General features: G+C 35.7%; 1 protein-coding gene across 1 annotated transcript; it reads right to left on the bottom strand.

Annotated features, from left to right (window-relative positions):
• Positions 1 to 7,884: 7,884 nt before the first annotated feature.
• On the bottom strand, positions 7,885 to 8,817 carry LOC144300276 (olfactory receptor 6C2-like). The gene has a single exon (XM_077876155.1). It carries the CDS (start codon positions 8,815 to 8,817, stop codon positions 7,885 to 7,887), a length of 933 nt encoding a protein of 310 aa, XP_077732281.1.
• Positions 8,818 to 12,638: the final 3,821 nt, after the last annotated feature.

Genomic DNA, 12,638 nt, shown 5'->3' with positions numbered 1-12,638 from the left:
GGATGGCTGTGACTGAGGTCAGAGATGAACTGGACCAGGAGCACAATTCCCTTCAGAAGAGATGGGACCAGGAGTGAATGGGTGTTATTGTCTAATGGGTACAGAATTTAAGTTTGGGAAGATGAAAACTTCTGGAGAAAATTATTGCTTTGGCTGATGTCAAAAACATTATTCTCTGCACTTTTATTTAGGACTTTTTTGGTTTCAGGTCTCACATTTAGGTATTTGATCCATTTTGAATTTATTTTTGTCATAGTGTTAGCAAGTGGTCCAGTTTCATTCTTTTACATGTAGCTGATCCAGTTCTCCCAACATCATTTCTTGAAGAGACTGCCTTTTCCCCCATTGGATATTCTTGCTTCCTTTGTCATAGATTAATTGACTTATATTGTGGGTTTATTTCAGAGCTCTTTATTCTGTTCTATTGATCTGTGTGTCTATTTTTGTGCCAGTATCATATTGTTTTGATTACTACAGCTTTGTAGCATATCTAGCTTTGTTTTTCTTTGTAAGATTTCTTTGGCTATTTGAGGTCTTTTGTGGTTCCATACAAATTTTAATTTTGTTTGTACTATTAAAAAATTCTGTTGGTATTTTGATAGGGATTGCATTGAATCTGTAAATTGCTTTGGGTAATATGACATTTAAACAATATTAATTCTCCCAGTCCATGAGAATGGAATTTTTTTCCATTTTTTGTGCCATCTTCAATGTCTTTCATCAATGTTTTAGAGTTTTCAGGGTAAACCTCTTTAGTTAAGTTTATTCTGAGGTATTTTATTATTTTGGTGCAACTGTAAATGAAGTTTTCTTAATTCTCTTTCTGCTACTTCATTATTAGTGCATAGAAACACTACCTCTCTCTGGGTATTAATTTTGTGTCCTGCCACCTTACTGGATTCATTTATTACTCATAGTTTTTTGGTGGAGGCTTTAGGATTTTTTGTGTAGTAACATGTTGTTTATGATGAGTGACAGTTTAGCTTCTTTACCAATGTGGATGCCTCTTATATCTTTTTCTTGTCTCCTTGTTGTGGATAGGATTTCCAGTACTTCATTGAATAAAAGTGGTGAGAGTGGACATCCTTGTATGAGATGTATCAATGTATCAATGACATTGTGCCATTTGATACAACATGGATGGAACTAGAGGGTATTATGCTAGGTGAAAAGTCAGACCGTGAAAAACAAATGCCATATGATTTCACTCATAAGTGGAATCTAAAACAAGCAAATGAATAAACAAAAAGAGCAGAGTCAGACCTATAAATACAGAGAACAGACCGATGGTTGCCAGATGATGGGCAGATGGTAAAGGGGAGTGGGAGATACAGGCTTTCATTAACAGAATGAATGTCATAAGAATGAAAGGTACAGCATAAAGAATATAGTCAATGATATTGTAAAAGTGTTATATGGTGACAGATGGTAGGTGTACTTGTGATGAGTATAGCATAATGTATAAACTTGTCAAATTACTATGTTGTACACCTAAAACTAAAGTACTATTGTGTGTCAAACTATACTGAAAAAAAAATTTTTTTCAGAAGCTCTGGAGGTAGATGTTGGTGATGATGGTGACGTGCATGATCCTAATGCCAATGAACTGGATACTTAAAAATAGTAAAAATGGCAAAGTTTACCTTTTGTCTATTTTACCACAATAGAAAAGTAAATGTTAAAAAACAAAATGACCAAATATGCCACAAAATATTTTATTTGGACTTTAAACTCTCAATTATAAATTTGGTTACCTGAATAAGAAAATACTTCAATATTTACCCAAGTTGTTATCATTTTTGGTACTCTTTTTTCACAATTAGAAATATGGATATATAAAGTTATAACATATTTACACAATAGGGAAACTTTGCACAAATGTGAACTATTCTCTATATAGTTAAAAATGCGTATACTTACACTTACACAAGATTATACAAATCTAAGGGCAAAGATATAAATGCCTATGCATGTATAAACATATTATGATTTTGTATTTGTATAAAATATTCTTTTTTTAATAATAAACTTATTTTTTATTGGTGTTCCATTTGCCAACATACAGAATAACACCCAGTGCTCATCCCGTCAAGTGCCCCCCTCAGTGCCCATCACCCATTCACCCCTACTCCCCGCCCTCCTCCCCTTCCACCACCCCTAGTTCATTTCCCAGAGTTAGGAGTCTTTATGTTCTGTCTCCCTTTCTGATATTTCCCACACATTTCTCCTCCCTTCCCTTCTATTCCCTTTCACTATTATTTATATTCTCCAAATGAATGAGAACATATAATATTTGTCTTTCTCCAATTGACTCATTTCACTCAGCATAATACCCTCCAGTTCCATCCACTTTGAAGCAAATGGTGGGTATTTGTCATTTCTAATGGCTGAGTAATATTCCATTGTATACATAAAATATTCTTGGAAGGCACCTAAGAAACTCCTAACACCCATTGCCTTTTAAAAAAAAATGTCTTTTATTGGAGTTCAATTTGCCAACATATACCATAACACCCAGTGCTCATCCCATCAAGTGCCCCCCTCAGTGCCTGTCACCCAGTCACCCCAACACCCTGCCGACCTCCCTTTCCACCACCCCTTGTTCATTTCCCAGAGTTAGGAGTCTTTCATGTTCTGTACCCTCTCTGATATTTCCCAAACATTTTTTTTCCTTTCCCCTTAATTCACTTTCACTATTTTTATTCTATTTATTATTTATTTATAATAAATTTATTTTTTATTGGTGTTCAATTTGTCAAAATACAGAATAACACCCAGTGCTCATCCCATCAAGTGTCCCCCTCAGTGCCTGCCACCCAGTCACCCCCATCCCCCGCCCACCTCCCCTTCCACCACCCCTAGTTCAATTCCCAGAGTTAGGAGTCTCTCATGTTCTGTCTCCCTTTCTGATATTTCCCACTTATTTTTTCTCCTTTACCCTTCATTCCCTTTCATTATTCTTTATATTCCCCAAATGAATGAGACCATAATGTTTGTCCTTCTCCGATTGACTTATTTCACTCAACATAATACCCTCCAGTTCCATCCACGTTGAAGTAAATGGTGGGTATTTGTCGTTTCTAATGGCTAAGTAATATTCCATTGTATTCATAGACCACATCTTCTTTATCCATTCATCTTTCAGTGGACATTGAGGCTACTTTCACAGTTTGGCTATTGTGGACATTGCTGCTATAAATATTGGGGTGCAGGTGTCCCAGCGTTTCGCTGCATCTGTATCTTTGGGGTAAATCCCCAACAGTGCAATTGCTGGGTCATAGGGCAGGCCAATTTTTAACTCTTTGAGGAACCTCCACACAGTTTTCCAGAGTGGCTGCACCAGTTCACATTCCCACCAACAGTTCAGGAGGGTTGCCCTTTCTCCACATCCTCTCCAACATTTGTGGTTTCCTGCCTTGTTAATTTTCCCCATTGTGTGTGAGGTGGTATCTCATTGTGGTTTTGATTTGTATTTCCCTGATGGCCAGTGATGCAGAATATTTTCTCATGTGCTTGTTGGCCATGTCTATGTCTTCCTCTGTGAGATTTCGTGTCTTTTGCCCATTTCATGATTGGATTGTTTGTTTCTTTGGTGTTGAGTTTAATAAGTTCTTTATAGATCTTGGAAACTAGCCCTTTATCTGATACGTCATTTGCAAATGTGTTTTCCCATCTGTAGGTTGTCTTTTAGTTTTGCTGACAGTTTCTTTTGCTGTGCAGAAGCTTTTTATCTTGATGAAGTTCCAATAATTCATTTTTGTTTTTTGTTTCTCTTACCTTCATGGATGTATCTTGCAAGAAGTTACTATGGCTGAGTGCAAAAAGGGTGTTGTCTGTGTTCTCCTCTAGGATTTTGACGGAATCTTGTCTCACATTTGGATCTTTCATCCATTTTGAGTTTATCTTTGTGTATTTTGTAAGAGAATGGTCCAATTGCATTCTTCTGCATGTGGATGTCCAATTTTCCCAGCACCATTTACTGAAGCAACTGTCTTTTTTCCAGTGGATAGTCTTTTCTCCTTTGTGGAATATTAGTTGACCATAAAGTTGAGGGTCCACTTCTGGATTCTCTATTCTGTTCCATTGATCCATGTGTCTGTTTTTGTGTCAGCACCACACTGTCTTGATGACCACATCTTTGTAGTACAACCTGAAATCTGGCATTGTGATGCCCCCAGATATGGTTTTCTTTGCTACTCTTCCCCTGGCCATTCGGGATCTTTTCTGTTTCCACACAAATCTTAAGATGATTTGTTCGAATGCTCTGAGGAAAGTCCATGGTATTTTGATAGGGATTGCATTAAATGTGTAAATTGCCCTGGGTAACAGTGACAGTTTCACAATATTAATTCTTCCAATCCATGAGCATGGAATATTTTTCCATCTCTTTGTGTCTTCCTCAATTTCTTTCAGAAGTGTTCTGTAGTTTTTAGAGTAGAGATCCTTTACTTCTTAGGTTAGGTTTACTCCCAGGTATCTTATGCTTTGGGTGCAATCGTAAATGGGACTGACTCCTTAATTTCTCTTTCTTCAGTCTCATTGTTAGTATATAGAAATGCCACTGACTTCTGGGCATTGATTTTGTATCCTGCCACACAGCTGAATTGGTGTATGAGTTCTAGCAATCTTGGGGTGGAGTCTTATGGGTTTTCTATGTACAGTATCATATCATTTGGGAAGAGGGAGACTTTGACTTCTTCTTTGCCAGTTTTAATGCTTTTTATTTCTTTTTGTTGTATGATTGCTGAGGCTAGGACTTCTAGTATTATCTTGAATAGCAGTGGTGAGAGTGGACATCCCTGTCTTGTTGCTGATCTTAGGGGAAAGGCTCCCAGTGGTTCCCCATTGAGAATGATATTTTCTGTGGGCTTTTCATAGATGGCTTTTAAGATGCTGAGGAATGTTCCCTGTATCCCTACACTCTGAAGAGTTTTGATCAGGAATGGATGCTGTATTTTGTCAAATGCTTTCTCTGCATTTTTGAGAGGATCCTATGGTTCTTGTTTCTTTCTTGCTGATATGATCAGTCACATTGATTGCTTTATGAGTGTTGAACCAGCCTTGCATCCCGGGGATAAATCCCACTTAGTCATGGTGAATAATCTTAATGTATTGTTGGATCCTTTTGGCTAGTATCTTCTTGAGAATTTTTGTATGTGTGTTCATCATGGATATTGGTCTATAATTCTTTTTGGTGGTGTCTTTGTCTGGTTTTGGAATTAATGTGATGTTGGCCTCATAGAACGAGTTTGGAAGTATTCCATCTCTTTCTATCTTTCCGAAAAGCTTTAGTAGAGTAGGTATGGTATCTTCTTTAAACATTCGATAGAATTCCCCTGGGAAGCCATCTGGCCTTGGACTTTTGTGTCTTGGGAGGTTTTTGATGACTGCTTCAATTTCCTCCCCACTTATTGGCCTGTTCAGGTTTTCTATTTCTTCCTGTTCCAGTTTTGGTAATTTGTGGTTTTCCAGAAATGGGTCCATTTCTTTTAGATTGCCTAACTTATTGGCGTAAAGCTGCTCATAATCAGTTTTTATATCATTTGTATTTCCTTGGTATTGGTGGTGCTCTCTCCTTTCTCATTCATGATTTTATTAATTTGAGTCTTTTCTCTCTTCTTTTTAATAAGGCTGGCTAATGGTTTATCTCTCTTATTAATTCTTTCAAGGAACCAACTCCTGGTTTTATTCATCTGTTCCAGAGTTCTGGTCTCTATTTCATGGAGTTCTTTTTTTAAGATTTATTTATTTATTTATTCATTTATTATTCTAATTGCTACAACTATTCTATCTATATTTTTATCTATATCTATATCTATAGTTTATAGTTTTCATCTCTATGTTTGATTTGTATCTTTTTAATATTTTTCTCTTTTTACTTAATATGTTCAATCTTTCTTCACTCTTCTTCAATATACAAGGTATAGTTATAAAATTACTGTTTTAACTGTATTTTGTTTTAATTATATTATCTTTTACATTTGAGTTCTATTTGTATAGCTTGGTCTCATTATAAGTTGCATTTTCCTGCTTATTTGCATGCTTGGTGAATTTTAATTGTGTCAGGCTTTATGAATTTGCCTTCTTGAACGCTGGATGTATTTTTATCCCTATGAAGATTCTTTAGCTTTATTCTGGTATCACTTGAATCTCTTGGAAACAGTTTTGTCCTTTCAGATTCTGTGTTCATATGTGTTCGATTGGACTAGAGTAGCATTTAGCCTAGTCATTTCCTTCCCCAAACTGAGGCAAATCTTTCTGAAGAATACCCAGTAAATTATGACATTTTGTTTTTCTTTTTTTAAAAGATTTTATTTATTTATTCATTAGAGAGAGAGAGAGGGAGAGAGAAGCAGGCTCCGTGTAAGGAGCCTGATGTGGTACTTGATCCCGGGTCTCCTGACCATATTCAGCTGAATGATCATGATGGAGCCATCTGTAGATCACCAGATATCTTTTTGTATGCCTATTCCACCTCTTTGTATTCTTTCTCATGAACTTTAGAATGGTATCTCTTGGTACTTTCTGAAGTACCACCTACATCTTCTTAACTCTGCCAGACTGATGGACTTTGCATGGGTCTGCCCACCACTATCTTCAGAAAGCAAGCTGAAGTAATCTAATCACCTCTCAGGTATCACTTCCCTTTTTTGACTAATGTCAGTTTTCTGGAAAATGTTGGCTTAAATTTATAGTGGTTTGAATTGGAAGAGAATATATGCTCCCAGTTACTCCATTTTATCTTGAGCTTATTATATTTTTGTGCTCTTTTCCTCAATATAAAACGCTTTGTAAAGTTCTAGATTTTTGAAAATCTAGAGTGATTAATAATCATAACTTGCTTCTTTGCTTATTTTAAATATTCCTGTAAACATTTATTTTCTTTAGTTATGGTTAAATTTTATTTTCTCTTATAACTCTTTTTATTTGGGTATATTGTATGTTTTGTCCCTCACCTTACAAAATGAGTAATACTGTTTGCTACCTAATAGACGTCTATTATTATTATTATTTTTTTTGGGGGGGGATAGATATTGATGGCAGGAATAGCAGGGAAAGTAGGAGATGAAATGCTATCCAAGATCTTGCAGTCTAGCTTAGACAAGTCAAACACCCATTAAATGCTGATTTGTAGAAATATCCATAATACTTTGCTGTCCTCATATTAGTAGACGGGTTTTGTCATCTCTTGAGTGTGTACTGCCATTATGGCTTGCTTTTATCAAGTAGCTACTATCATTTAATATTTTAGTGGGATATGAGAGCTATAACTTTGGCTATTTTGAAGTATCTGGAGAACTTGGAGAAAGAGAAGTGATTGTCTCACAATTTTAAACTTCCATCTCAAGGTATGGAAAAAGGAGTTAGAAAACTCTGACTTCCTTAAAATAAATCCTATATCTCCTATAACTATAGGATTGAAACTTTTTGAAACCAACCCAAGTCTAATCATGTGCTTGCAAATTGAATTCATAATCTCCAGGGGTTACTTGAGGACACATGTGAGTAGATTTTACTGAAAGCCTCAGAAAAGCAGACATTTATTATCCTTCTTAAAGGTTTGATTTCCTCTTGCTTGAAAAATATATAAGTTTTGAAGTAATTTTCTTGCAGGATAATGCTGAGCTTGGTCCAGACTCACCCCACCTTCTCTCATTGCTTGATACCTAATAACAGACTCAAGTTCAAACAGACTCCAGGGTGTTGGATACACATTATGATATAGAAGGAAGTAACATGCACACCAAAAGAATTTCATGACAGCTAATTTATATCAACTAAAACCTATGGAACATCTATGGGAATAGATCATAAGAGTTATGTAATCATGGTAAAATGAGAAGTAACAATGGATGTTTTTAATATAAAAATATTTTTAGTTTTCTAATCCTTTGAAAGAAAGGCCATCTTTTTAATTGAGTCCTTAAAGGCTTGTTTGACTTGCTTATTCCGTAGTGTATAAATGAAAGGGTTCATCAAAGGGATGATTGAGGTATTGAGCAATGACACTACCTTATTAAGAGCCACTCCTTCCTTTGCAGGTTTGATATAGATGAAGATGCAACTTCCATAGGTGATAGAAACTACAATCATATGGGAAGAACAAGTGGAGAAAGCCTTTTTCCTTTGCTGAACTGAAGGGAGTCTTAAAATGGTCTTGACAATATATGTGTATGACACAAATACACAGACTAATGTGACTATGAGGGTCAACACAGCCATGATTAAAACAAGTTGCTCTACAAATTGAGTGTCTGAGCATACAATCTTCAGGAGAGGAGATGCATCACAACCAAAATGGTCAATGAGATTGGAGTTACAGAAATCTAGCTGAACTCCCAAGCTAAGTGGTGGGAGTATGACAATTAACCCAATCAGCCAACAGCAAAGGACAAGAATTGTGCATACCCTTTCATTCATGATGATAGTGTAGTGCAAGGGCTTGCAGATGGCGACATAGCGGTCATAGCACATGGCGGTTAGAAGAAAAAATTCTGTTGCTCCAATGAGGATAACAAAAAATAATTGGATGACACAAGCATTATAGGTAACACTTTTGTCCCCAGTTGTCAGGCTGTATAAGAATCGAGGAACACAGACAGTTGTAAATATTATTTCTAAGATGGAAAAATTCCGAAGGAAAAAGTACATGGGTGTTTTGAGGTGAGAGTCTACAAGAGTGAGGAGGATAATGATTAGATTTCCAGCAACAGTGAAAATGTAGGTGAAAAACAGAAATAATGAAAGAAAAACCTGTAGTCGTGGATCATCTGTTAATCCTAGTAGGATGAATGTTATTGCAGAATGATTTTTCATTACTGACTTCAGATATATAATGAGTCTGTATTATTAAGTTACAAACCTTGAATCTGAGGAATAGAATATAAAAGTAATATATCAATAAGCTATTTAGAGAAAAGTAGTCCAGCAAGCTAGTAGAAGAGTATTTTAGAACTTTTATTTGATTATCAGTAATCTGGTGTAGAAGTGATTGCATCATGCTTCATTTCCCTGGACTCTGCTTTACCTTGGTCTTCAGAATATGGTTTATAGAAAAGATCCCTCTGAAATTTAATTTCCACTCCAGTTATAGGACCAATTTTAAAGTATACAGAAAATACCACAAGGATTTCACAGTCTCCTGAGATTAGGGCCAGCCATCTTGTATCTCTAGTCCTCAGTGTAGAGTAGGAAATTCATAAATGTTAATAAATAGAAAAAATATGTATAAAATTTTTATTTCCCACCTGTCAGGACAGCATATCAGCAAGTCATTCTCATAGGCTATAATAGTATAATACCACCAGTGGCTTAGTTGTATTATTTCCATGCTTTGTAACACTCGTTCCTTCAAATAATTACTTAATCTCCCCAAAATCCTGGAAAAGTTTCTACTGTGTGGGTGAACTGGGAGCAGTATTACAGAGTTACCATGAAATTTCTTGAGTCTCATATTTCTCCAGAATTTCTTCTTTGCTCTCTTTTTATAATAGACTGAAATATTCGAGTCTTTGTCCTTCCCCTGTATCAGTTTGATCAGTCTTCTTTTGTTTCCTTTCCTGAATTCCACTTTCAACATCCATATGTTCTCTAGCATCCCACCCATCCCAAGCCTTCCCAGAATAATAACAAGTAAGATGTTCTGATATCTTTCCCAGAGAACAGAGTCCTGTCCTTAGGCTTCCATGATCCATATTGGGGTTGTGTAGCTTACACATAGATGTTTCAGCTTCTAAATGCCTTCTAAGTCTACTTGACATCTGCATTAATAACATAAAATCTAGATCCTTCAAGGTGATCAGACATAAGGGAATACCACTTGGGTGAGGAGTTGATTTCTTTGCCTTTGTTCCATTCTCTGAAGACTTGGGAATGCCAAGGGAATTGCTATCCCTATTTTTGGTCCTCAGCACTCTGGCCCAAGGATAGACTCAGCCTGTACTTATTTCCCCAAAGGACAGTTATTATCAGGCATTAATGCTTAAGAAGGCTTAAATATGACACAGAGAATAAAGAAATCTGGTTATTAGGTGTGGGTATTCTTAAAAACTGAAAAATAACCATCTTTTTTAGTTTCCCTACAAAACTGTCTCCCTGTGATGCTTCTTTTGAAGATCCTGTCAAAGAAACGATTGTCACCACCTTCCAGGAAGCCACTGAGTACTTTCTCATTTCTCACATTCCCTACCTATTTATGTACCCTTCCCAGCAATTGTGGCAATACTAAGAAGTGTCAGAGCTGGAATTACTGACCCAGGTCAAACTGGATTAAAATTAAAGTGTTTCCAAGAAATCGATAATTTTAGGATTTGGGGCAATTGCTTATCTTTAGACCATTCTAATAATCACAAGTTAATTAAAATGTTAGGTTTTTTTTTAATGTTTCCTAGCCAAAAAGTATGTCTGGGGCATCTGAGTTTCTTCAATAAATGACTAGAATGAAATCTCATGAGTCACCAATTATATTGTAATATAAATGTTCTTTTAGAGTGCTGCTCTAAGATACTCCTCACAAAATGTCTTAAGCGTTGTTTCCCTTTGTGGCTAGAGAAGGCATCATTTCTTTTCCATTGAGAAGCGTTGCCACAGTGTGACAGGCATTATAGATGCACCATAATAGAAGGCTGCTGACCTAGACTTATGTGATAAAGAGTGTCAGCAGATAAATAATGCATGCTGATTCAAGATTGCTTTCTTGGACTAAGACATGAAAATTTCCTAAGAGCCACACATATTTTTCATGTTGGCCAATACACTGACACCCCAATTAATATCACTGGATGGCGCACCATTACATATCATAAAAATATATAATCTTGTGCCCTAAATTCAGAAGAAATGGCTGAAATAAAATTTGTAAATACCTTCACATAATTGGATGACTACTTTAAGAAGAAGGACTAGCACAAAGAAATTATATTAAATATTGAAGTTTTAGGCCATGTCTATTTTACTTTCTGCTATCAAGGATAATTTTAAATTATGGAGAGTTGTTATTTATTATTTTTCCCTTTACTTATTAAAAATTATTTATTTATTTATTTTAGACAGAGAGTGAGCAAGCAGGGGGAGGAACAGAGGGAGAAGGAGAGGGAGAATTCTCAAGCAGACTTCCCACTGAGCATAGAGCTCTACTGAGGCTTTATCCTAGGACCCCAAGACCATGACCTGAGCTGAAATCAAGTCAGATACTTGACCAACTGGGCTACCCATTGCCCCATTATTTTTTCCTTAAATGTTTCCTTCCAACATTACTTGTTTGAATCCTCCATAATAAAATATGAGCCTAGTAAATGAATATTTACTTGTTTTATTATATTTTATAAAAATAATATTATATTGAAAATAGTATTTGATGCTTTTCTCATTTAACCTCACTTTATCCATTCAATTATTTTCAAGCACTTATGATGTATTTTCCTCATGTTATTAAATATTCTTCAAAATTCAATTTTACTTGCTTGTCATATCTCAACATATAAGGAACAAAATGATAAAAGTAATAGTTTTTTTGCAGCTTCCACATGACCTTTATTAGAAAGACTTAACTTTACACTAAGGATCCTGATGTGGGACTCCGACCTGGGACTCCAGGAAAACGCCCTGAGCCCAAGTCAGACGCTCAACCACTGAGCCACCCAGGAGTCCCACATTTTCTAAACCTTATAATATTTTAAATTAATAACAAATGTACTTATTTTTACATTTTTGTGCTATTTGATTGAATGTATTGGTAAAGAAACAGTGAATATCAGAGTCTCCAAATCCTACAATGTAGTTTAATCTAATTAGCATGACATTAATTATTATTATTATGGATTCTTTTTAGGACTGAAGCAGCTCAAGATGGACTGGAAATGTTCAAGGATAAGTTAAATAATCATTCAACAGGATGTTTTAGATGCATCTTTGAAGTTATTTGTAGCCCTCATATTCTAACATCTTATGAAAAAGGGAGAAATAATTTTTGATATCCTTGTTTTGGCCCTTCTCATTATTGCACAACAGTGACTACACTCTCCAGTTGTGTTTGTAGCTAGTCTTATTCTTAATTCTGATATTTTCCAAGAGCACTGCTTAAAAATCATGTTCAGATTCATTATTATGTTATATAGAACAAAATGGAAACTCAGCAATTACTTTTCGAATCCTCTCTGAAAATTTAAGCACGTCTTGTACTCAGATTTTTTAGTAGAAATATATAAACTCACTGCCTTTTTTCAGGGACAGCTTTTATACACCTTCCATGAGTTCAGCTCCCAAACATTTAGGCACAAAAATGACAAACACTTCATACTTACTTTCTGGTGGTTTCTCATCACTTTTTTGGGAAATTTAATCTAAACTTGTTTCTTGAATCTGAGAAACACTGGGTGCTAGTGGTTAAAATTTTGAGTTAACTTTGGTATACGTTGAAAGTCCACATGCTCTTCTGGGTAGGAGTGGCTGGAAATGCGAGGTAATATGCAAGGGCATAGAGAATAGCATCCTTTGCTCTTATCATCACCAAGTCTAACATGGGTCAATGAGAGTTCCTATCTTTCATTGAGCTATGAAATAATATTTTCCTGAATTATTTAACTGAAAGGATGGACAAACATGGCAAGCAAATGCTAGCAACTCTCCCTGACTATGGA

The sequence above is a fragment of the Canis aureus genome, chromosome 28 (genome assembly GCF_053574225.1).
Source record: "Canis aureus isolate CA01 chromosome 28, VMU_Caureus_v.1.0, whole genome shotgun sequence".
NCBI classification, from domain to species: Eukaryota; Metazoa; Chordata; class Mammalia; order Carnivora; family Canidae; genus Canis; species Canis aureus.
Note: the sequence above shows the minus strand (reverse complement) of the source record. Positions and strands in the feature narration are given on the sequence as shown.